The sequence below is a fragment of the Leptonotus elevatus genome, chromosome 2, assembly GCF_054856555.1.
Source record: "Leptonotus elevatus isolate MCC_2025b chromosome 2, RoL_Lele_1.0, whole genome shotgun sequence".
Taxonomy (NCBI): domain Eukaryota; kingdom Metazoa; phylum Chordata; class Actinopteri; order Syngnathiformes; family Syngnathidae; genus Leptonotus; species Leptonotus elevatus.
In genome coordinates, this window is record NC_141240.1 from 21,375,496 (window position 1) to 21,402,279 (window position 26,784).

The window sequence follows — 26,784 nt, forward strand, 5'->3', positions numbered from 1 at the left end:
GTGATGGGGGGTGGGGGGGTTATTGTGCACGTCTCACTAGCGTAATGCCGAGATGATAGATAAAATACATAGAAGTAAATAGTATATGGTAGTCAATATTTATTTTCTGTTATTATCCCCCCACACACACACATACACTTAACACTGATACTTTACAATGTGCAACCTTGAGGCTAAAATCCTGCTAGTACCAACCAGTCCATTGAAACATTTGTTTAAAAAGTAAAAAATATCCACAGACCTCCAAGGCCAAATAATCCTTATTTGGTTTAGCAACAAATACATTTCGTCTGCCCACTGTATAATGCCGCAGTTGTGTCATGCAGATGAATGCATCATTTATATAAAGATGAGGGGACATTAATATTTTACAGGCTATTCTCAAGATTCTCCCCTCTGCAACATTTGTGAAATTTTATGCTGCTGGCGTGGCATAAAATGTACTTTAAACGAAAAGCTTCCCTATAGCCATGCTGAGTGCTAGGAATATGATTATATGAAGAATTTAAAGGGAACATATGCTTTTTTTTTATCATAAAAAAAGAACTTCTAATATCTCTAACAAGCTTTTGCCAGAATACCCCAAAAGTCAATAGATATACTACACTTTACACATGCTATTTTTGTCTTGCTGAAATTACATTTGTCTCATAAGCAAGCCAATCCTTATCCTGCCCTATATACTGCCAGGCCAATGGCGAGCGTGGATTAACCATGACTACTTGGTGATGAGGTGCACTTAGAGCCCCAAACCTAAAAAAGCGACCACGAACTGTGAAGACAGCATTGATTCAACTCGTCTCGTCATGAGCAGAGAAAATTGCGTAAATTAGCCAGACTGCTACATAACAGTGGGCTGGAATATATATAATATATACAGTGCTGCTCAAAAGTTTGTGAACTCTGCAGGCATGGTCAGATTGTTGGTATAAAATATTAAAATAACCTTATTAAATGTTTAGTCATGGCCCAATCTACAATGCTGACGTTGAAAATAATGGACTTGATCACTACCCACTTCCTGATGTCCGCTGAGATTTCTCTTCCTCTCAGCATGACTGATATATATATATATATATATATATATATATAATCATTAGGGCAAAAATAATAAGGAAAAATGGCAAATCCAAGAGAACATGCATTACAAGGTGGGCATAGGATTTATTTAGTTCTATATTGAATCTTTGTACAATTGCTCTCCTTATTAGGTTGAGTACATACAGCTACGCAGAAAATATAACACAACTGCTATAGACATTATATACATAATTTACACTAACGAACATAAACTATCATTCTACCATTATACAACCTTTTTCTGTAAATACACTCAAAGGTGACACTCTAAGGCAAACAACACGTGGCTTTTCAGCAGCAAATTAAATAGGTTCTCAAACTTGGAACAATTAAAGGAAGAAGTTATTTGATTAGTTACTTAATTTCTATGTTAGGAGTTGTTTTCCTGTCATGTGCTTTGTCAGCAGCTGAGGCTTAACGCCTCCTTGAATTTAGCGAGACTAGGTTGTGCATTCTTATTGGCTTGACAGGTCAGTGCCTCTGAGTGACTGGCTAATTGTAGCGATGCTCCTCATCTTGTTTGATTATTAGTCATATTTCCGATGCCTTGAGACATGTTGGAGTCCTGGAGTCTGGAAGGTTCTGCTGATGGCTGGACCGTCACAGTTTGCAGCGATGGCTCGGATCTCAAACGTGTAGACACTGGCAGGGTGTAGGTCAGAAACTGCCAGAATGTTAATGTCCTGTGATGGGAAACACAGTAAGAGAGGGAGGTGTGTGTGTGTGTGGAGAATAACACAGCAAAACAAAATTTTGCATATGGGTCATTCCAGAATTGGGGGACAATTTGGGCACCAACTTTTTTTTTTTTAATCTGACCATTTATTTATTGTATGTTTTCAAGAAAACCAGGTAATAAAACATCACATACTGTAATTCGATTCATCCAGATCACCCATGAACAGTACAATTTTAGAGATGTATTATTTGTCGTGTAATTTTTGCTGCGTTCAGCAAGACCCTGTACAGGCACTTGAAAGCATATATTTAAAAGTATTGTTGAATAAATATTTTACAATTAAGTACATAAAATACAATGTATTTGAATACTATTTTTATTACTAACTCTAATTACTTAAACAGGGTTGTAAATCAATGTTAATGTTTGGTTTTGCTCAAGAGTAGCTGTGTTAGCTACTAAGCTAACTTGTCAAGAAGCATAGCGAAGTAGTTATTAGTAGTAAATACACTACAAATAATTCAATAGAATTAGATTTTATTTGAATCCAAAATGTATTTTAATTATACCTTCATTAGATAAGCAGGGATGTAAATCAATGTTAATGTTAGTTTTTGCTTAAAAATACATGCTAGCTGTGTTAGCTAAGTAGTTCAAAAATGTTGGAGAATCCATACGCTACAACTAATTAAATAGAATTAGGTTTTATTTGAAACCTTAATTCATTTTTAATATTAACCTAAATACATAAGCATGGGTGTAAATCAATGTTAATGTTAAAGTTTTAATTTAAAAATAGATGCTAACCGCGTTAGCCGCTATGCTAACTGCTTAAAGACATATTTGCCTCATGTCTTTCTGTTTATCACATGAATAACAGGGTTGCGTTGGATTGAGTGACACAATCCATTATGATTTAAATCATTGAAAATATGAAAACTAGAACAGGAGTTTTAGAAAAGTAGATGATGTCATTTCTGCTGAGACTTTTTTTAATTTGGGGCTTGGGAACAGCAATGGCAATAGGGAACTGGCCAAGAATTGAACACCCTCTACAAGAAAGGCAGCAGCATGTACCACTAGACTAGCAGTACAAAATTTGATTTGACATTTTTGACATATAAATTCACCAACAAGAGGGAGGGAAAAGTCATTTTTTTTATGTATTCATGCGCTGTTTTGTATTTTAAATTGTTATTATTTAAAATTGCATGGAGGTGCAGAAAAAGTCCTCAAATTTTGGAATAACCCATGTGCTTGTGGTTTTGTAGTGACTGGGGTTAAGATCTGGGATTGGGAGATGTTGTCATCATTGAATCGACTGGTTGACGTGACCTCCACCAGGGTCACCTGGTAGCCAGTTAGGTGAGGCCGAGATGGTCCAGCAGAAACATCCCAGTTAAAGATGCCAGTCAGGTTCCCGCCATGTAGCTTGAAGGAAACTGTCAGGTTGGTTGGCTTGATCTGAGCCTTCTGAGGAGTCACTGTAAGAATAAATTCATGTTGTAATCAACTCTGAATGTGTGATTCATTATGCATACTGGTTTGGGGTGTGCAATACAATATTACAATATAATACAGAATTATGTTCGCACAACAGGCGCTGAAGTGTGTAGCCCACAGGGGGAGTACAGCGCATTACTAACACGCTACAGGGGTTCTCAGACAAGGGGGGTGGGGGGTCTAGAAGAGGTAGCTTGGGGGTCTGCAAAAATGATTAGCAATAACTTGTCGGATTATTTTAGGAAAAAAACTTCCAAGCATACATTTGATTTGATAATAAGACGATCCTAATATACGAATTACTTCAAGCAATGATATAACTGATGTTTTTACTACTTTCACCCTTTGTTAAACTATATTTTAACATTCCAAATTTTCCTTGAAAAAATCCATTTTTATTCTTGAGAATGTTCATCATCTCTACAAAATAAAACTTTTCTTCTCTAAAAAAGAAGAAGAAATCTAAATTTGATATCTAAACTTCACAGGCACATTTTCAATTTGTATGGCATTTACACATGATAGTCGTGCTGAAACGATTAAAGGAGTAACTCATAATTTGACTACAAAAAAAGGTTAACACAAACTGGCTAATGTTACTTTATAGTGTATACACATGCATTTTCCCATGTCTTAATGCTGTTAATGATACAGAAGTATTACATGTTGTTAAAATATTAAAAAATAAAAAGTCCACTGACTGCTTCAGCATTGATATGACATGAGTAAAAAGTATTATAGAATATGTTGTGCAACCTTTCACATATATATGTAATTTGTCGTTTAAAGCCGGTATCTTTTTTCATCAAAAATGAAAATAGAAAAAGTTATTCCTATTCATAAAAATGGAAAAATACATATAGTCACTAATTATAGACCAATATCACTGCTGCCGCAGTTCTAAAAAATTCTAGAAAAATTATTTTCATATAGACTGGACAAATGTATTGAAAAACAAGCTTTTAAGTGAAAATTAATAAAAATCAATATGGGTTTAGAGAAAAACGGACCACCTCAATAGCAGTCATGGAACTTGTAGAAGCAAAATCTACTAACGTAGATAATAAAAATAAAAAAAGTATTTGATACTTTAGATCATTCTATACTAATGAATAAATTCGAAAGATATGGCATAAGAGGTTTGGCATATAAATGGATGAAAAGTTGTTTGGATAATGGATATCAGTACTTACAGTTTAACAATATACAATCAAAACACTTGAAGATTACTCATGGAGTCCCCCAAGGGTCTGTGCTAGGCCCCAAATTATTTATATTGTATATAAATTATATCTGTTGTGTCTCAAAAATATTCAAAAGTGTCTTATTCGCCGATGACACAACTCTCTACTGTTCAGGACAGAACCTGAAGCAACTTCTGACTACTGTAGAGTATGAATTCAACACATTAAAAAATGGTTTGATATGAACAAATGATCACTAAAATTTAATAAAACCAAGTTTACAGTTTTTGGTATTAGACAAACCACACAACAGGTCAGAATTATGGTAAATCCAATTGAAATAGAAAGAATGTATGAAAATTAAGAATAAATAAAAAATTAAAATACATTTCTTAGAGTAGTTATTGATGAAAAAATATGTTGGAAGTCACACATAGATAATGTCAAAAGGAAAATGTCAAAAAATTATAGGGATACTCTCTAAAACTAAAGCTGTCCTAAATAAGAAATCATTATACACATTATATTGTTTATTATTATTACCATATCTGACCTATTGTGTGGCAATCTGGGGAAACGCATATAAAACAAATACCAATCCTGTTTTTAAACTGCAAAAAAGAGCCATAAGAATTATAAATTGATCAAAATATACAGAACCAACTCATTCTCTATTAAATCAAATACAATGAAATTTTACGACTTAGTTAAATTTAAAATAGTACAAATAATGTATAAAGTACACAACAATCTACTCTGCCACAGTACTCAGAAGCGGTTTGAAATTAGAGAGAGTCCTTACAAGGGGTGCCAGTGTCTACAAAAAAAATTAAAACAAGAACAAATATTAAGCAAAGGTGTGTTTCTGTAAAAGGTGTTAACTTCTGGAATGGTTTTGGAACTGACCTGAAAAGATATCAATCACTTGCTGAATAAAAAAAATTGTTTAAAAGCAAAGTTTTAAAAAACTACATCAGACATGAGCTGTTAAAATTGTATACATGCTGTCATTTCTTTGGATGTATCGGTATGAGTGTAATGAAAATTGTAGATGTGAGTATGAGGATATGATTCATAAATGTATTATGGTATATGCCTATGAATTTCATGTACATATGTTGCTGGCAAATGTGCGTATGTTAAAGTGCACTTGTATATATGACTAGTTTTATACATTTATTTTTGTTGAAATACATTAATCTTATCATTTTATCAACAAAAAACAAACTTCCTCCTACCCCTTTTTAACAAATAAACAATTTTCTTTCTTCCTATTCTTGTTTTTCTTTTTTCTATTTTACTTCAACCTATATTTTAAACTTGTAATGTGGTTTTCTTTATGTTTATATGTTCAATAAAACCATAAACCAAAGAAGTAAATTGGTGCAATGGTGGCAAGCCAAGAGGAAACATTCCATATGTCCAAGGTTTCGGATTATTTCACACTTCCAAAAAAGAAGGAAGCAGAACTGGTTAACACATAGTTTCCCTTACATGTTTCTCCATTACAGGCTATGGGTTTTGGACTCTTGGCTTGGATGGCAGAACAGGAAGGCGTAATGAAGCAGATGCTCTTGGCTGGCGGCCGACTGGTCCGGCTGACGGGCTGCAGCAGGACTTTGTACTTACAGGAGAAGAGCAAACCCTGCAGGCTGGTGAAGGTCTCCTGGGATCAAGCCAACACACAACATTCACTTACGGGTATTAGGTATGCATTTTTCTAACCCGGCGGGGCTCAAAGTTAATTTTCCATTGTGATTCTCAACATTAAAATGCTCACGAGAAACCAAATCAGGTTGTTCTACATAACATTTATCAACTTTTAAGAATGATATGCAACCTGTGTGCTGGTCTTCTCTCTGCGTGCGCTTTGTTTGTGCTCGCAATACTCTGGTACCCACTGGATTCGGTAGTATTCAACTGAAGGGTCTACACAAAGAAAAAGGTCGGAAATGAATGAGTTTCGCACTCTTAACAGAAAAAAACAAATATTTCCGAAGTACTAAAGTACAATATACATTCATCCCATGTTCATCACGCAAGTTATCCACATTAGCCTTAAAATATGTCAACGATACACTTTTAAATTTATTAAAACACACTTCCTAAGAAGTTACATTTATGTGAACACAAAAATAATTTCGGAAGCATAAAATGTGAAGAAAGTGCATAATTTAAAATAAAAACGTTTTTGTTTTTTTATAGTTTAAGCCTTAAAATATGCATTATCCTACACACTTTTTAACACACTGTAAACATTTAACACACACAAAAAATGGTTTTATATATATAACTGAAAATACTGCAATATTGTACGGGGTTACAGTACAGTATACTGTATTTACAACTCTGGAAAATTTAAGAGAACAGTGCAATAATTCTTAATTTTGCTATTAACACTGTAGGTAGTTTTGAGTAAACTAAACATGTTTGTTTTATTCTATAAACTATTGTCAACATATCTCCCAGATTCTAAATGCAAATATTGGCATTTGGAATAATTTGTAGAATCAAAAATGATCCAAATGCCCCAAAAAAAAGAGACTATTTTTTTGTTTTGATCTCTCAAATTTGTCCAAAACGATATATTTCCCCCTTCATAAAATACAGTAATGGTGTAAGTAAAACAAAAAAATTGAACCAAATACTCAATATATCCTATTCATTGATAATTAATGATTTTGCAAGATCTGTTCAAATGAGGTTGCAAGCAATTTTAGCAAAGGTGCCCTTAATCATGTTGAGACGATTAAGGCAAAAAAAAAAAAAAAAAAACGAAATGAACAGGCTGTTACTTTAGCAAGGTCACAATTATGCACTAAAAAGTATGGAGGCACAATTTAAAATGCTCTCTACGACACATTACAATCTTATTTATTGATAACGTTTTGCACATTTGCACCTGCAAAATGAAGCATGCGCTCATACGCACCCGTGCTGCTCTGCCAGTAAACGTGAACCTGAAGCTGTCCGTTTTGGTAGAATGGTGTCCCCACGTGCAAGCTGTCAGCCGTGGAGGATTTTAGCGTGGCGCTTGAGTCTATAAAATAGATATAACGTAAAATATCCTTCAAAGGCGATGCATTAGCATGCAATGGCAAAGTACATACTGAGCTGAGTGCTGAAGCGTGCGATGGCCCGGGGTCCTTTCAGCTGGGTTTGTTTCCAGTAGGACACAGCCTGGACTTCCACGCTACACGTGCAGTCGGACCGCATGCCGTCCAGAACCACCTGCTTCTGTATAGAAGATTCCACATGAACTTGTGACGTTTTGTGTCCATTTCCACGATGAAAGTGGTCATAGCAGCCCTTACCTCACTTACTAGCTTCCTCCTCTTGGCCAAGGAGGAAACAGCAGGTTGACCAATAGCAGTCCAAGTCCAGCTGACCTTGTAGTGATGAACAGGGACATCGAGGTCTTCGGGCATGCGCCACTTCAGTTGAACCCGCACCAACTGGCCTGAGGCTAATGTAATGTTGGTCACTCTCAGCTCAGTCGGTGCGGGAGGGCGAGCAGGGTCTGAGGATGGAGTTGTCAGTCACAAGACAGGAAAATAATGCGGTGTGGGTAGAGTTTCTTGTTTCTAATGACATGATACATGTTTAAAGATCATTTCTGAAAGTGCTGTTAGCTAGTTAGCTGTTAGCTGGCTAATTCGAATTCTGTAGGGTTATCAACATATTGTCTTTGCTGTATCAATTTCAGAAGACATTTATTTTGTTTACAGGGAGCTTACAAACGTTCCAAAGTTTGCTGACCTCTGCTGGATTGAATGTGTCGACTAGGAGAGGTGAAACCTCGGGTTCCGTGAGTATTGACAGCCGCAACTCTGAACTGGTACCAGCGGCCCGGTCGGATGTCGTACAATCGGGCTCTCTGCTCTGTGGTCTGTCAAGTATCAAGTGTGGTATCCGGTTTAGAAAAAAACCACACGCAAAAAAACCATGTAGTTGTACACGACATAAATCGTCACGTCGGTAAGCGGCCCACTAACCTGTGCAACCACATGCCAGGAAACGGCAGCAGCGTCGCTGGGCTGAATGCCAAAGTTCCACCTTGTCTGCAGGACGTAGACCACAGGCTCGGCGGAGATATTGAACCTGGATGACCAGTGCACCTCCAGATGGCCAGACGGAACCTCCTCAAAGCTCAGCTCCTTCCTTGGTTTTAGTGGAGCCCCTGGGAGATTAATGGGAGTCATCAAACATCAATAAAAAAAAAAGTAAAGTGAAAATAAATGTCCAACCGTGCCTTGAATGATTACAAAATTGGCACGTATGTGAAATGACTAAAATTCATAAATAAATACATACATTTAAAAAATGTGGGTGTGTCAGCTGAAAATGTTAAAACACGCACCATGCAATTGTCAATCATATACCACTTATATGACCCGGAAACATGAATGCTACATTATCTCGCTTTATTCTCATGCCAACATATAATAACTACACATTTGAGCCATCAAAATATATCCATTTCATTTTTCTGGTGGCTGGAATATTTTTTCAGGCCATGGCAACCAGGTGCTGTAAAGATTCCACGCCGGTGCAAATCACCCGTCCACACACTTGCTGTCACTAATTTTACAAAACAACAAAACGACCTCATTCTTCCACCTTCTCTCTGTGATGTGTGCAAACACACAGCCAACAAACGAAGCACTCAAAAGTGGCCATGTCAGAAGCAGCAGTCCACATATTGGCTGTATATGTCAGACATTTGTTTTATTTTTCTGCCATCATCACACTTCCAATCTTTCTACTGTATGTGTGACAATGCTGACAATGAGGCGATCCAGAGCGGCCACACCATTTAAAATGAAGGCTCTCACGTTTTTATATAGTGGGGGACGCAGCGCCGCCTTAACTGGGCTCAAAAAGTCAGAATAAAGTCATAAATGGTGAAAAACAGTTCACGGTATATTGTATCTCCGCAATTGAGTAGCTACTACACTGTCGATCTCAGGATTTCCACATGTAATAATGAAGTTGTTAACAATTCTCAGAAATAACTTCAAATCGTCTTTAACAAATTTGCTCCCACCTATATTCACAGTTTTATGGGAGGAACCTATCCTCTGCTTACCTGTCCTGTGGTTCTTGTGTGCAGGCCAAAGCGATGTCATAAAAATTGCTTCGGCGCCATCTGGTGGCAGCCTGGTGCCAAGTACTAATGTTGCGCTGAGGAGCGAGCTTTGTAGTCAGACCCAGACGCGTATTTAGCTCATTTTGGGGGGTGAAAGTGAACAATAGCATCCCGAAAATCTTGGAGTATATACTGTGTATATATATAGATATATATATTTATTTATTTATTTATTTTTTTACTGTGTGTTCCTTTTAACAAGCTAGAAACTTATAGCTATAATATATATGAACCATAGAGTTTAAAAGTAATATTTAAACAACAAAAATACAGTAAGAAACAAAAAAGATTTTTTACCACAATGTATTGTTAGAAATTATGATTGCATTGCATATTTCCTAAAGCATGATCACAGTAGGTCAACAGCCTATTGGGACTGAACACTACCACCAAGCGTTGGTTGTTCAGTGTTAGAAGTTTCTCTTGCCATGCGAGAGGCCCGGGTTTGATTCCCAGTCAATGCGCTTTACCTTTACAGAGGCAGCAGCTCAACAACAACAAAAACAGAATCACTATGGCAACACTGCCGCGAGGTTAATTCTAGATAACTAGCGAGTCCCTTGAAAATGTTTTGCCTATTGGCCAGCCATCACAGAGCATTGGTGGTTCAATAGTAGAATTCTTGCTTGCCATGCGGGAGGCCCGGGTTAGATTCCCGGCCAACGCACTTTCACAGAGGTGGCAATGTGAAAGTCTTTGTTTGTGCAATGTATCGTAATTGTATCGTTATTGATCGTGATCCCGATGTGTCGTTATTTACCATCAAGTCTTCATGATGCTGCTGGTGGTGACCACATTGAGCATTTGTAAAACATTCAAGAAAAACCTGAAGGCATGTACAGCACGTGTCTAAGGTAGAGTTTTCTATTGTTTTTCGTTTATTAACCCCTTATCGGATTAACCCCTGTGATATTGCAATTACTCTATATTGCAATTACTCTATATTCCAAAAACGGCGCATTAACAGCCATATCCTCAAATATTTTACCTTCGTTGAGGTCTTTAGTGTAATCATGAAGCAGAGAAAGCAAGCATTGGTAGTTTAGTAGTAGAATTCTTGCTTGCCATGCGAGAGGCCTTGGTTCGATTCCCAGCCAATGCAATTTGCCTTCTGAGATGTAGCAGCAGAGTCTCAAATCTGTTTTCACAATTTATTGAAATCGTGATGCGTGGTTAGCATTAAGTGTTGGTAATGTATAAGAGTCAGCAGCCCCTTAGTCTTAAAAGTTCGAATTTGTTTTCTCAATGCGATATTATCAACTGCAAAATCAGCAAGTTTTGTTACCGCAATTGAGCATCATCCCACTGTGTTGTTTTCGTAACAAAAACAACAACAGCAAAAACAGTATCATTATGGCAACACTGCCTCGAGGATAATTCTAGATAACTAGCGAGTTCCTTGAAAATCTTTTGCCTATTGGGCAGCTATCATCTGTGATAGCTGCTGTGATAGTGGTTCAATGGTAGAATTCTCGCTTGCCATGCGAGAGGCCCGGGTTCAATTCCCGGCCAATGCACTTTCACAAAGGCGGCAATGTAAAAGGTCCTCCCCAGAGGAGCTTGATGAAGTGGCTGAGGAGAAAGAAGTTAGGCTTCCCTGCTCATGCTCATGCTGCCATGACCCAACCCTGAGTAAGTTGTAGTAGATGGATAGAGTAATGTAGTATAATTGTTGTTTGTATGGATCATTTGATAATTCCAAATTGTTGTTATTTTAATGTATCATTATGAAGATAGCGATATATATGTTGCTATAATGATACATTCCAAGAGCGATACAATAACAAGACATAGCGAGTCCCTTGAGTGAAAAAATTGCCTTGAGGGAGTTCTGCAGCCCATTGGGAACACAACACCAAGCATTGGTAGTTGAACGCAACCCCCCACTGATCTGCCACATCCAACATGGCGGCCGCACCAACATATGTGTATGCGTTGCGCCCTTAATTATTCTTAAAAACTATCGTCTGGCAAACAAACTTCTTCACACTCACCCTTGTAAAGGTCTTGTGGCGTCTGGCATGTGTGACCGCAGTCATTGGAGCAGCACTTCTTCTGAGCTGGACATTCTGCGTCGTGATCACAGCTGTCGACGCAGGCGGCCGCGAAGCCACTGGCCCTTTTCGGAGGCGGACAGCCGCCTTGCTTCACCTCCAGTAGCGTCTGAAGGAACTCGCAGCTGGCCACACATTCCCAGTGATTCACGGGAAACAATTTCTGAATACATATAGGGGATGTTACAAACACTTCATAATCTACCCTTTCCGCGTAAAAGACAATATTATGATGCATATACCTCACATGACGTTTTGCGATTGCTTTTCCTATTTGTGGACCAGGAGCCTTTACAGGGATACAGGCACTGTTGAGGAAATGGGAGTGAGAGAATGAATGTATATTGTGATTTAGCTATTTCAATGGACACGATGGTTCCGGAGCAGTATAATATCGACATACGAAAAGAATGTACACGGAGCCCAGCTCCTCAGTATGTATCTATTTTCCATTGCACATCCTATTTTCGGGTACAGATTTGGTGTCAGGGGTGTAGAATCATGATGGAGCGCCGCCTCAGATCTGTCTTGGTCATGTTGACGTGAAAGACTGTAGTGAAAGTGCTCTTATTCAAGGATTTTGAAGGTCTTATATTGAAAGTGGCGTACACCACTTTATCTATCATCATGGGGCGATTTAAAAGGCACATGAAGAAAAGTGTTTTCTACAAAAGTTCATATTTCCATGAATCAATGTCACTGAAAAGTGCATTAGTGCCAGTTAGTGCTGCTTTCCCATTGATTAGAAAAGGAGAAAACGGTGGGAAACTCGAAAAAGAATTGTCACTCTCCCCATGTAATTTCCTTCCTGAAATATTTCAGCCAACTAGATCTCACCTGTGCTGCATTAAAGATTATAACCAAATACTGCACCAACTCACAAAGAACTGTAATATGTTCTAGCTATTTCAGGTATTGTTTCCTGGTTCTTGCATATTTTTCAATATGATGACAATCCACCTGCTGTTGTTTTCTTTCATTCTGTGCTTGTTTTTTGTTGTTGTTGTTTTTTGTTTTTTCTTCTTGTATTTGTTCTATTGTATGGGGGTATATATATATATATATATATATATATATATATATATATATATATATATATATATATATATATATATATATATATATATATATATATATATAGAAAGAATGTCATTCCCATACCGGGAGTCAAACCCGGGCCGCGAAAACCAGGAATCCTAACCGCTAAGCCTGTCGCCAGGTTTGATTAGCGATAAACCTGTATTTCAGCATACGTCATCCATATGTTCTTCTGGTTTTTACATCTGCAATCTGTTGTAGGTTGATTTTAAAATGTACGGACGTGATTATTGATATTATGACATGATAGGTTAAGTTTGTTTGGGAGGGGAGGAAATTGGATTTTAAAAAAATGTAGACGCTCTTTGGACAATGTTTTTGTATTGTCCATTGCTCTTGCTCTCCATGGGTTTGTATGATTTAAAAAATAAAATGTTTTTAAATGATAGAAAACCACACAGAGCATTTAGGTATTCCTATGACGTGCATTTCCTCTATTGCGTGTGTGGTCTTGAAAAAAAGAATATATATTTTGACTATTACATTTTTATTAAAATGTTCTAATGTCTTCATGGACAGCTACCACTGCTTCAAAACCAAGATTCCAACAAGTAAACAGTACTCGCCTGAGTACACAACTACTGTACTCAAATATCTTCCAAGTGCACTATTTTGACGTGAGAAATTTGCACACTCGGGTCTTTCGCCCAAGAGCACACAACATGAGTCGTGTGTATCCTCTCGCCCTGGCTCGGGCTAACGTGCAATTGAATTTTCTCTATTTTCGCTATTCAACGAGACTAACATCAAAAGTGGGAGCGGTCCTCGAGCTCGGCCAAAAAGTTTTTCCTTTCACTCGCGGGACAGCGAGAACAAAGTGAATGATTTCATCTGGAAATGGGGCAGAAAAGGAAGCATCGCTGGCATTTGCAAAGCAGCGACGGCACAAGAAGTGGCATTGTCACTCTGTATTAGCGAGGCGATTTATTTTCGAGGCCCGCAAGGGAAGATGAGAGATGACAGGCCAAGCGTCGCGTTGTCAAATGGCCAGTGTGCGCTGTGCATGTCAACGAGCTCCAACCGTAATAAAAAACTGTTGTGAGTTTAAGCGGCTCTCAAACTTTTTACACGGCCTCGAAAAAAAATTGTACGTTGTATGCTTTATGAATGAAACCAGAGACAATATTATGTCCTAATTATAATACATGTTCATTCTTTCAGTTACACACCATCTCAAACTAAATACATGTGCACCATCTAGTGGGAAAAAGTGGAGCTACACCCAACTTAACCGAGAGTTAGAAAATAATAGATGGATCATCATCTACATTGTAGGTCATCAATTGGCAATCCAAAGCCATGACACTACTACTTCAGCATTTTTTATTTGTATTTATTACATGTTTTATAAGTCTCCCTAATTCACTGTGAATTTTTAAAATAAATACTGCATTTCTAGAATAAGATTTTTTTAAATGTAATTTAAACGCTCATACAACAGCAAGCTATAATTGAATAGTTTTTCTGAATAAGCTCATGTGCTTAAATCAGAAATGGCATTGGCTGCCTACTTAATTCTTCAAAGAAGTTTTGGTGAATAAAAGTACTGCACAAAAATGACCTACCTTTGCACACTCTTTATGACTACGGCACCAGGATAGCAATCCATTCTTCTGAAAGGAGCCAAAAAGAGAGAATTACTCGTGACCCTGACTGTTGCAGAGCCATAAGCACTAACAGGAAAAAAGCGTTTGAACGACGACAGAATTTGTATGAAGGTGAAACTCTTTCAGCACTTCCACAATGGTCGTGCTAACTGAGAGAAAGTGAGGGTTTTCTTATAAGTCACAAGTGATGCTTCACAGCTACAGGTTTCCTTTGTCCCATCCTTTTTTGTTGTTGCCTTTATCAAAAGTGATCACCAGACTGTGAGACTTTTTGTATTTAGAGTCCTTTATTACATTTCAATGAGCCTCATGTGACAAATAAAGCACCTGTTCTGCCATTATGCCGGTGAAATATGGACGAATGAAAGGGAAATGAGTCGAAATTAGAGCGAACTAATTATTCAAAATCAAAAGGGTTTTTAAATTAGCATAGATTTTTTTTTAAATCATTGATAAGAAGAATTATTCAAAATTGGATAGGATTATTGAACACATTTCACATCAGATTATCAAATACGTACAGTATGTCCGCACATACTGTACAATATCGTATTAAAAAATGTCAAACTATACAGTCATAGCACATGCATATTCAACCAATCAATCAATTTATTTCATTCATTTTTAAAATAAAAATAAAATAAAAAGCAATATTCAAATTCAAAGTAAAGCAAAAGAATGAAAGGGGACAGAAAGAAGTCAAACTTGTTTTGTCTGCCCCTGATCAACTAAAAACAACAAAAACGCACAAAAACATTAACATCACAAATTTAATGACAACGAGCGGTCAAGACGCTTTCAGTTACAACAAGATCATTCAAAATAATTCAACTGTGTGTCCTTGTGCTATTTTTAATTCCTTTTTAAAAGAAAAAAAAGACAATATAAAGCAATATTCAAATTCAGAGTAAAGCATATTAATGACATTAAACAATAATTAAGACAATAACTTTAAAAAAGAGCACCAAAGCATGTTGTCAATTACATTGGACCATGAATAAGAAATCTGAACATGACCCCAGTAGTAATGTTAGCAGGGTTGATTTATGTGTCGTTGAAAAATGGAGTTTACTGTACCTGCATTGCTGCCGCACTGTGCAAAGTCAAGCAACGGGACATGCAACGCGCCTTCGGGAAAGTCTCCCCATCCTTGCCATCATCATCATCATCATCATCATCACCATCACTGTGGTTGGAGCCTTGGAGAAGCTTTTTGGTGCAAGCACCAGAAAGCAAGAGGAGCACGAGCAGAACGATTCTCTGTGGCATGGCAGCCTGCATTCTTGTCCTGGTTGTGAGAGAGCGGCGAGAGAGTTGTTTGATAGAAACGAGCTTCAAGCAAAAATTTATAGCTGGGGGAGGAGTGCCATACATGCGGGAGGTGTGGACATATCACCAAGGCATTGTGAGTCAAAGTATCTGAATCCATTTACACACTATTATGTGGGCCGGATGCATTTTTGTCGACCTATAGTACATTTTTTTTGCTCATCAAGAACCTTTTAAGTCTGTAATGTTTTTTAACCTTTATCTCATTTGAGGATGAGAAAATTCCTATAGTTGCTATACGTTTTTATTCATTTATTTATTTATTTTTTGAAAGAATGTTACATTCAATTTTAAACTTCAACAAACAAAACAAATCCAAAATGGCAACCAATAAGTTCAGCTCTTCAGCCCGCACAAATCCAACCTTGAACCCAACCTACTTGGTCAAAACCAAACCTTGGGTAAAAGTCACCCAGTCTGCCACCAATCCATATCTACCCAACGAGTGGGTTAGGAAAACAACCCGGCGTTTATTTTGTGAAAACAACATGGAAAGGTCTAGATGAGTGAAGAACTTTGTGGACGTTCTGACATGTTTCCAGTAGTTGTTTGCAGCTGCAGCAGATGTGTTGTTGAGGAGCGGAAACCTTATCGCACCTCATTATGTTGTGTTAAAGAGCAGGATGTGTTGGGTAGATTTACTGTTGTAAAACACACAACGCAGCCAATTTTACATTCTGCGGCCATTTTGCAGGGAATCCCTTCTGTAATGTTTACTGGAAGCTGCCAAATATCTCATTAATGGATTCCACCTATTAATTGCAAACATATCAGCCACTAGCAGAAAAGGTAGCACCGGTTTCCTCACCCGGAGGCAAGAAGGAAAATGATGCATTGGAAAATGTGAGGAAATCCTCTTCAGGTTCGGGGCCCGCTTGGACGTCCCACTGTGCTTATGAGGAGCCAGCATGGCTTCGCTTTTCCAAACCTACGAACTCATGCTGGGGTTCCACTCACACAATTTTACAGCATTGTTTTTGGCTTAATGAGGGGGCATACATGAACAGTATCATAATAAAGTGTTTGCTTATTAGAGTGTAGTCTGAAAATTAAAACTGTGATGTGACAAAAACAGGCAATTTTGTTTTACTTTTGGCCCTACCTACAAAGAATACGTTATTCTACACATATAGATAGATAACATAACAACACTAACAAGCATATATTCTTTATCGTCTGCAAAGAAAAACTATTACTGAAGGGTTTTGACCAGCTCCAGGCATCTGTGTTACATTGCCCTCAGGTGACCAAGGAACACACACCACAGGGATCAATATACTGTGCAGTGAAATCAAATAAAATACAGTATGTGGCAAGGATTGTGTAATTATTTACATTTCAACACCATTGTTGTATGTTTTATTTAATAGAGTAAAATACTATTGAGTGCTAATTTTATTATCAAAGACACATTATACAATGTTTGGGGTGGTTGGAACAGATTGATGGCATTTCCATTCATTTCAATGGGTAAAGATGATTTGAGATACAATACAAGAGTTTTGAGTTATGAGCATGGTCACGGAACAAATTAAACTGAAATATCAAGACACCACTATAGTTTGTTTTTAAATGGCAACTGAGATGGTTAAGTGCAAAGGCGTTTCAAATCCCATCTGGATCCTTCTTTTGAAGTCCCTAAAAGTGAAATTGGATGGGAAGAAATTGACATCTGGTCACGCTATGACGCTATGAAAGTAGATTTGCACTTCCAAAATTGAAATCTATCTTCTATCTGTGATTCTCCGATTATGTGTGCCTCTAATATATTAGAGCACCACAAAGCTCGCATTTTCAATGGATAATGCGTTTAAAGCTTTTATCGTGAATTTCATGATTCATTTGTTAATATTGTATCCCACCATGCACATAATATAGAGACTGTAAACGTTGGTGGAATCCCAGCAATTGGTGTGGGGTCCTTCAGGCTCCGGATGATTGTTTCCACTTTCCACAATGTTTGCTGGGGTCTCGCCACTGAAGGGGAAGCTCCAGTGAGTGTGGCTTACTTCGTAAAACAATGAGGTGGGGGTCTGTGTGCAGTTTATTGGAGTGCGTAGTACTCGCACTGTATTTCCATCACCAAATGTCACGTAATGTTTGTGATGTTTCTTTGGCTTCGTATGGAGCAAGTCAAAGATTTCACACCTTTTTTAATTTTGGGTTGAGTTGTTTGAATCGTTTATTGTATAGTTCCAAATAAACATGGGAAAAGTTCTAACAAAATTAATATGGGTGTAATTTTTTTGTATCACAAAAATCTGGCGTTTCAACAGGGGTGTGTTGACTTTTTATATCCACTGTAAATGTCAAATCTCTACACTGCCTAAAGTCCTTAGGCGTAAGGCGGGAAATTACATAATGGGACTATACTCTCCTTTTTGTCTGATATCTAAAACATTTTTAATAGTCTGAGTAGTTGGAACAAATGATATATTGTTCCCATTTAGTGAAAGAGGCATTTGCATGAGTGACAAGAGCAAAAAGCAAACAGCATTGACAAAAAGGGTGCCAGTGTAAATAGTAAAGCCGCTCAATTACAGAGGTCCGTGCTGCAGCAAATGGCGAACGCGCCGGGCGTTTTGATGAAGCCCTGACACACAGCCATGTTCATGCATTGACGGAAAGATTGGCCTGCAAATCAATTCCAAAAAAAAGTTTCAGATACACAACTAATTATTCAATAAAAGTCATTTTGACAATATGGTCAATTAACTCATTCACTGCCATTGACGCCTATAGACGTCAAAAATTAATTTAGACTAATTTTTTTTATCCACTTTTGTTAATGGTTAAAGTATGAAAACCTAGAGAATTTTTTTTATTGCACATACAGAACAATTTGTTAATAATCGTGAGTTAACTAGTAAAGTCATGCAATTAATTACAATTTTAAAAATGTAATCACCTGACGCCCCTAATTTTTAATAATCTTTTTTTTAATCGTGAGTTAAATAGTGAAGTCATGCGATTAATTACAATTTAAAAAAATTAATCACCTGACGCCCCTCATTTTTAATAATCTTTTCTTCTTAAAAAGAAAGATTTAAAAAAGAACAGATTATTGTAATTAATCGCATGACTTCACTAGTTAACCCACGATTTTATATCTGTTCTAAATATCCCCCCCAAAATTCTAGGTTTTCATACTCCTGTTAACAAAAGTGGAAAAAAAATGTTAAACTAATAGAAATAGTTCAAATGAAATTTTGACGTCTATAGCCGTCAATGGCAATGAATGAGTTAGGGATAAGCACAGTGTAACAATTATGTGAATACTGACATACAAGAAGCATTCATGCGAATGTTTATTGTGTATCCAATATCTTTTGTCAGTGCATTGACATGAAAACAAAAACACAGGATTAAACCACTGATACAATTAAGCGTGTAAAGTCCTGATTGCATTGTTTGAAAAAATATTTGAAAGTTATAACCCTCCCACACTTTAAGAACGTTTAAACTTGTTAAAACTCACTTGATTTAACTAGCTTAATGCTAACATGACGTGAAATGCAATAGACTAGCTAATGGAAATTAGCACCGATAGCATATGGTAATTACAAACCGTCAAACTCCTACTTTAACAGACACATCGCAGCAACACATTCTTTCTGTTCTGTGGGAAAAATGACTATTATTCAAGTTTTGTTGGAGACCTTTTCTGCCCCACTCCCAGCTATGGCTTTTCATACTACAGTGTATGTTAGCATTAAGCTAGCACACTTTTGTCATGATATGGTTTCGTTGAACATTTCAATGTTTCATTCTCTTATGTTTTAGGTGTCTGTCTTAATTTTTTTTTTAATATCCTAGGTTATTATTTGTTTGGAAATACTGACCTATTCACAATTTTTGGTATAAAGCCAAAGGGATAAAAATATGACATTGGAGTCACATTGTGGCATCTTTGTGACAAGCAACAATGTAGAATTGAAATGATGAGCTTTATTTAGACAAATGTAGTGCTTTGACAGCGTCTCGAGGCATCTTGATGCCAAGCTACAACGCTGAAATGGGTTGCGGAGTTTCATTTAGACATAAGTAGTGCATTGCCGCCATCTTATGGCATCTATCGGCAGCTATAAACCTTCGGAGGAATGTCAAGTATTTGCAGATGTTCACTATTCACAGCAAGGCTTTGCAAATAGCAGGGGAACACTTCTTTGCTCGTCCCAACAGGGGTCGCCATAAGCAATAGCCGAAGTCAGGTGCTTCTGCAACTAAACAATTCGTTTCTTCTTCTGTGAGAGCATCTCAGCAATCACGCACCATTTCTGACCACACTCAAATTTGCATTGCCACCTACAAAACTGAACTTACTCAGAGGGCTTTGAAGGATAACTGCAGCGCAGGCATCAGCGGATCCGGTACAGGTCTGGGTGCTGGTCGGATTACACAGATCGCTGCCCTTTGAGAAGCAGTAGTTGCACTTCAGCGCCTTAACTAGAAAAAAAAGAAAAGACAAAAAAGACGTGACTTGATGACGATGTGATGACTTGATTTTTGCGTGACGGAACGCATCTAATGGCCGCTGGAACACGCACACCGTACCTTGAGCTAAGGCCAGCCAGAGGAGAACGGCACACACGGCGGCCTTCATTGTTACACCTGACGGCGCAAATGTAAAACATTAAAACGCCACACGCCAGCATATTGTATCTCATCACGTATTCGCCAATTGCTCATGAAAGGGCTGCTCTTAAGGATTTAGGGCCTAATGTGGTATGCCTACTTAAAAAATAATAATAATAATAATAAAATAAAGACTGGTAAAAGTAGGACTCCCAATTCACCTCCTGCACGATTACTCAGAATATCACATAACTTTTTTTGTGTTTTTTTGTTGTTTTTTTGACATGACTTCTCCTTTAGATGCAGCAAAAATTGTGTCCCATTGTTCTTTGTGGCTGGACTTTATTTTACTTCCTTTTTCTGATTTCTGCGGTCTTTTTTTTTTTTTACTTTTGTATTTTGTTTTGTTGAATTGTCAACCACAGACCTACCATTGTTTTCAATTACTGAACAACGAAGCATAAGTAAACCCACATGGGTTTACTTATGCAACATTAGGTTGCAGTTTTGTCGATAAAACTAGACATGCACTGATAAGAAGAGGAAGGAGTTTTAGCCACATCCTTAATATGAGCCTCATGGTGCAAAAAAAAAAGTGGATTTGTAAGTTTACACAGTTGTGCAATTTAAAGCCGTATATTTTTTAATTTGAAAACCTGAAACTGAGTGCTGATAAAGAAATATAGCATAAAGTCAACAGTAGGAAGTTCACAATAAATGTCCATGGGAAGTTAAAATGGGGAATTTTAAAAACATTTCCAATTGGGAATTGAGGGAAAGATGTAATTAAGCATAAACATCTTGTTTTGTTATATATGCAGACACGTGCAATGTAATTAAAACATGTTAAATTACATTTTAATGTAGTTTTTATTAAGTAAAACATTTTAACATTTATTTAACAATTATTTCATTGAAAAAAAGCATCACCCCCCCAAAAAAAAAAAACTGACCAACGTTTTCACCAACTTCCAAGCCTAACCTTAGCATTTTTTTTACTTTTTTTTTTTTTTTACTACAGCCTTTAACAGCTTCTTTTTTTTACTCAGCATTATGCTAAATCTTATATCCCTCAACTATATTTAAGCTGCCTGCCTGTACAGTAGTTGTGGTTTAATGCCAATGTCGTCACACTGACGCCGCACGTGCATACAAGATACCACAATATGTAACTTACCGCACGTGCAATTAAAAAACACAACTTTGAACAACAATGTGTTCTACATAGATTATCTCAAAAAACAACATTCATAAATAACAAAGACTTAAGGAATGCAAAAGATATATGAAGAGTCAATACCTTCGTGAGACCCAATGTGCAATGTTGCTTCAAGTTGCTTCGGCCCTTTTCTCACTTCTTTTTATACCGGCGCTCGCCAGTCACCAAAATTGCAGTTACTCAGCACCAGGAAACTTGCAACATACACTATCGGGGACTTCAGCAATGCAGAAAAAATGGAAATTCCTCTCATGTGACCGCCCCCTTCTTTCTTCATGTCTGATCTTGTTTTCCCCCGTCGTTGTTAAACAACAATACCGTTTTTGTCAAGTACTGGAATGTCCCAGGAAGTTAAATATGAATCTGATCAATTAAAACGGCTTTTCAAATCTCAATCCTGAAAAATATTGAACACTACTCAACCATTGCACCTCTTTTAGGTACTGGAATACCCTTTAGTGGTAGCCAGGAAAAAAATGAAAAAACGAAATGATTTTGGGACTTCTATTACTATTAGGCTACCACCTCATTTGCTAATGTAATGACTTGTGATTGATTGGATGGTCACGGATGCAGAGGTGCAACCTCCGCCTATGCATACAGGATGCGACGGCTTTCCGCCGCACGCTGCGCAGGCATCAAGGTTTTCAGTTTCATGATCAGAAGGCAACTCCGGACTTTGGGACGCCTTATAGCCATCCCATCTATTAAGTACAGTGCAGACGTTTGTTCTTGAATTCTTGGCAATCCATTTTAATGGACTTGTGATTGGAGTCAGCAGAAAGCGCAATAGCAAATTTGTCCACAAGATGGAGCCATGCGATTTTTCTCTAGGGAAACAAACCTGGCGTCTTGCGGTCACGGCCGCATTTATTTTTTTTACCGCTTAACAATGCTGAACAAGCGACAGGAGATGATGGTGAAGAAATATGCAAAAGTCTCGCCTTCACTTGTGGAACACCGCCAGAAAATCACACTGACTTGTAAAAATGACTGTTTGTCCAAGGAGTTTGGTGCAGCTTTCCATCTTGAGCGTTTTGCTACATTGACTTGTGTGTCCTTTCAAAATGACACTTTTCTTCTTTTTGCATTTTGTATTTACCTTCTTTCTGGACTTTCCCTCAATTGTCCACTTTGAACACCTCCAGATAAATGACACATCACAATTGAAGAATGAATATTTTCCCTTTGTGAATTTCATTTCATTTTTCATTAGCCCGATAAGGTTTTTTCTTTGTTTTTAAGCATGAGCACATTTATTTTATTTTATTGTTACTCAGTAAAGGGTCTGTTCAAATATGTCTCTATAGTTTTATTTTCTGGATGTATTTCTTTTATTATATTAATATTTAATTATTCAACTCTTTTTTTTTACTCTTTTTTTGTTAACATTTTTTTAGCACAGTTATTAAAATTATGATGTTTTATTTCTTATATTGATGTTTAGCTTTTATTTACTTTTAGTTATTTTTATATGTACTTTTCTTCGTGGTTATCAATGCAACCCAAAAGTGATTCAAACAAATTATGATGAATCCCGTCATTTGAGGGAATGAGGCACCAAAAGCAGGCCGAGTTTGGAAGCAGTCACCTGCGGTCAGAGACGGTAGTTTGACCGGAAGTGACGTCATGTGACCATATGCAATGTGCATCACCAAACATATATGACTTGGTCAAATTGTACATTTTTTGTTCTATATTCAATGTTTTAACTGATTTGCTCGCAATGAAAGTTACAGCAGCTGCTTATTCATTCACAGGAACAAATGCAAAAGTTTGTATTCCTCAAATTAATGTTTTCAATGTTATCTGTCTGTCTGTGTACATCATAGGAGAAATTGCTGATTGGAGGAACTGCAGCTAGCCTTTGCCAGCAACACAATTGGTTGACACCAAGACACCAACAACACAGCCGTTAACACACACACAGATGATCTTTAGCAATGTGGTACTGAGCCACAGCAGATTTGTTTTTCTGGGGTTTGAACAAGAAAAGACAAAGAAATAATATTGACAAAATGCTTAAATGAAATGAATTTCAATGCTGGTAAATGTATTCAAATGACTGTAAATTATTGTTTTGAACAATTGTACATGCTGCAAATTTTATAAACAAATACAATTTATTTTCAGATTAAAATTAGTGTCTGGCCTGCATTTAAAAAAAAAGGAAAAAACATTTGTTACACTATAGTGTACTGTAAAATTAGGTAATTTACAGTTAAAAACCACATTCTATCTTTACAGTAACTCTTTACTACTGTAAATGTGAAATACAGTTCTGATACTGTAATTTAACATTACAGTAAATTACTGGCAACAGTGTCAGGTCAGTGTAAATTGCTGTAAAAAAAAACACTTAAAATGTCTGACAGTGTATGAGGACATAAATGCTGAGCAATGTCATCAACATTGAATGGAGTGATTTGGAATGCCTTTTAGTTGCCCTGCAGCGTCTCCCTGAGAGCAGCACTTGAAATGCACCTACCAACTTTTTCCCGCCTAAAAATAAAAAACAAACTACTTGGCTTTCGAAGTCACCATTTTTTTTATTATTATTATTCGTTTTTATTCTATGGCTTTCTACTCAAAATGAGGCTCAGCATGGTGACTGACCCATTTATGACGTGTTAATTTTTGTTCTGTCTTTATTGCATGATAAAGAAATATGAGAGCAGAGCGTTTTGATATTTTATTCTATTAATATATTTTGTATTTCTGCATATATAAATAGTAGTTTTATATTTTTTGATCGTATTATTTTATACTTTTATCTATTTATTAATGTATATTTTTGTTTATTTCTGTATATTATAATTTTTGAATGATATTTGTATATTTGTATTGATTTTTGACTTTTTTTTATTTTGGCAGTTTTGATCTTGTATTTGTGGTATAATCAGGACCCTCCTGCTGCTCAACATCCGCCAGGTGGGAGTCACACACTGCAACCTACATGTTGTCTCCTGTCGTAACACACATGAACGAAGGTTTGCTCATTCTCAATCGCCATCTTGCTTGCAGGCGAGAGTGCCAAATGCGGCTGGTGGCCGGACAACCCGTCGAACGACTTCTGCTACCTGCTCGACCGTAAGGCCACCAAGACATGGGACGAGGCGCAAGACCACTGCGTCCTCCTCGGAGGGAACCTTCTCAGCATCAATGACTCGAACGAACAAACCTTCGTACATGGTCGGCTCAGCCGGCCCGTCGTCTTCAATCTGAACATAAACAGGTCAGTGTGCTGTTTGTTTGCCAATTCAATGTAAATAAACAACTAAGAATGAAGTATGCGAATTACGCATCAACATGTGTCAATTAACTTATGTCACAAAAGTCTGCATTAAAAGACACACAACTCTTATTACACAACAGGAGAAGACAATTCACAATCACCTTGACGTGAAATGTTGTAATTAGCGATCAGCGACACCTTGAGAAGGCTTGAACTATAAACAAATGCAGCTTTGCATGCTGGAAAAGTCCTCGTAAATTTTTAAAGCTCTTCCCTTCTGGGAAATATTTGTCAACCCAATGGAAAGCACCAAATGAATCTTTGTTCATTCGCGGCTTGCCATTTTCAACTCTATTCACACATTTCACATTGAATCCCTTTTCATAGTTTATTGTACAGTCATCTCAATACATTTGGAAAAATGTAATCAAATAGATGACAATACTTCAAAACAAACTATGTCATGATTGTTTGGGGTGAGCGTTGTAAAGCACATATGTTTCCATTTCTAACTCTTTTCCATGTTTTCCTCGGTTCCAAAGGTCTGACCGCTCTTGAGCCGACCTTCGCTACCTCTCTGTGGTTGGGCGCCAACGCCTCCATCGGCGACGACGGCGCCAAGTGGTGCGACGGATCCCCCATCACTTACGTCATCACTTCGAAATTGTTCTGTACAAAAAAAAAGCATGGCATCTCAGTAGCAATGTAAACTAGCCCCCCTTCCTTATTTGCCAGGTCAAAAAATGGAATGCACTTTGACAACGTGATCACCACTATACTGTAGTGAGCCACTAGATGGCGCCCAAGCTCCTGTCGTGACTTTCCTAATGGATGTGACAGTCCGCTTCCCAAAGCCAGAACAAATCTTGAGTCATCTATCGAGCTATTTATTACAGGATTGCGCTCATGTTTTGATACAGAACGAGGCTCGCTCGGTTACACCTCTCTCTCCTCTCGGCTCATAACATATGCAGTACACAAAACACCTCAGTACGAAACTAAAATACAAAAGTAGTAATAATCCACAAAACAATTTAGTACATTGCAAGTAAATAAAAATACACATATCCAAACAACGTGTTACAAAACTATATTACACAAAATCCACTTTCAAGAAGATGCTGAACTATTGTGTCAAAGTCAACTACAATCCTGAAATGACTGACCGTCCTTCTTCTGTGTGGACAGCAAGACCGAAAAACACATTTCATATGAACTGTCTGATAGTAATTCACAAGGATGTAAACGAAGGAGATTGTTGCTATTATTTTAGTTTTCTAAACATAAGATGCAGTTTCAGTTTTCTTTTCTTAAAGGAAATTAAATTGTAAATCCTTCACACAACAGTGACATCAGACTGCTGAACAGGTCGGCCACCTTGAAGATCCCGTTCACGGCCCGTCTCAAGCGCACCTATGGCAACAGGGAGAGCAAGTGGGTCAGAGTCACCGGGACCTTCCATTCCGAAGAGTTGAATGAGTTCACAGCTGAAATCGAAGGCTGTGACCCTAAACCTTGTTAAGATGATGCGTTATGAGCAGGGACTCGACGGAAAACCGCTTTCCCCTTTTACGCTTGCAAGCAGAGACAAGTAAGCGTTCAAACAATTGACAAAGAATACCAATGAAGTCTAGTATGCTCATCAGTCCACTTTTGTTGGTTTATCCTTAAGTAGTGTGCCAATAATCAATGTGTGATGGTTGAAAACTGTTGCTGTACGTGGATGGATGGATGTGTATGGTTTGTGTGTGTGTGTGGTCTCTCACATGAACGCACACTCAGTCAGGAAAGCACGGAAACAACTTGGAAGACTTAACGCAGAATAGATCTCAACTACAGCTTCAACTGCTAGCTCCCGCCTTCTCCCTCTCCTCCTCCCCCTGGAGACGGGGTTTTTGCAGAGTAGAGTAGGGTAGATACCATCAATGGAAACGTGGCTTAAGGGCTACACGTAGCCGGGTATTTTAAAAACGAATATTTACCCCCTCCCTGTGTAGAAAAAAAATATATGTCCACATTGCCTCGTTTGTTTAAAACAAAACACAGCCACAAAATTGCACACAAACGGAGAA

General features: G+C 37.5%; 2 protein-coding genes, 1 long non-coding RNA gene and 2 other non-coding genes across 7 annotated transcripts; 4 read left to right on the plus strand and 1 right to left on the minus strand.

The window, feature by feature from the left end:
• Nucleotides 1-1,144: 1,144 nt before the first annotated feature.
• Nucleotides 1,145-20,260, minus strand: anos1a (anosmin 1a). 3 transcript variants are annotated; one of them, XM_086069584.1, is made up of 15 exons: nucleotides 20,238-20,260; nucleotides 20,007-20,129; nucleotides 15,432-15,642; nucleotides 14,313-14,360; nucleotides 11,892-11,957; nucleotides 11,590-11,812; nucleotides 8,442-8,626; nucleotides 8,206-8,335; nucleotides 7,761-7,966; nucleotides 7,557-7,680; nucleotides 7,379-7,486; nucleotides 6,287-6,375; nucleotides 5,941-6,112; nucleotides 3,035-3,243; nucleotides 1,145-1,763 (listed from the first exon to the last, which is right to left on the minus strand). In XM_086069584.1, exons 3-15 carry the CDS (start codon nucleotides 15,633-15,635, stop codon nucleotides 1,608-1,610), a joined length of 1,920 nt encoding a protein of 639 aa, XP_085925710.1. In that variant the 5' UTR covers nucleotides 15,636-15,642; nucleotides 20,007-20,129; nucleotides 20,238-20,260; the 3' UTR covers nucleotides 1,145-1,607. The 3 variants fall into 3 exon arrangements, with proteins under 3 accessions (XP_085925710.1, XP_085925711.1, XP_085925709.1); XM_086069585.1 differs by having other exon boundaries at nucleotides 3,110-3,243; nucleotides 7,557-7,683; XM_086069583.1 differs by having other exon boundaries at nucleotides 7,557-7,683.
• LOC147178832 (uncharacterized) lies at nucleotides 7,651-8,760 on the plus strand. The gene is made up of 3 exons (XR_015094163.1): nucleotides 7,651-8,010; nucleotides 8,175-8,254; nucleotides 8,514-8,760. It is a non-coding gene; the product is annotated as an uncharacterized LOC147178832 (long non-coding RNA).
• Nucleotides 10,627-10,697, plus strand: trnag-gcc (transfer RNA glycine (anticodon GCC)). Its single transcript has one exon. It is a non-coding gene; the product is annotated as a tRNA-Gly (tRNA).
• On the plus strand, nucleotides 11,042-11,120 carry trnag-gcc (transfer RNA glycine (anticodon GCC)). The gene has a single exon. It is a non-coding gene; the product is annotated as a tRNA-Gly (tRNA).
• A 2,769-nt stretch (nucleotides 20,261-23,029) lies between the features above and the next one.
• LOC147178835 (snaclec agkisacutacin subunit A-like) lies at nucleotides 23,030-26,234 on the plus strand. Its single transcript, XM_086066966.1, has 5 exons — nucleotides 23,030-23,073; nucleotides 24,381-24,408; nucleotides 24,468-24,669; nucleotides 25,255-25,378; nucleotides 26,060-26,234. The coding sequence occupies exons 1-5, from the start codon at nucleotides 23,030-23,032 to the stop codon at nucleotides 26,232-26,234; spliced, it is 573 nt and encodes a 190-aa protein (XP_085923092.1).
• Nucleotides 26,235-26,784: the final 550 nt, after the last annotated feature.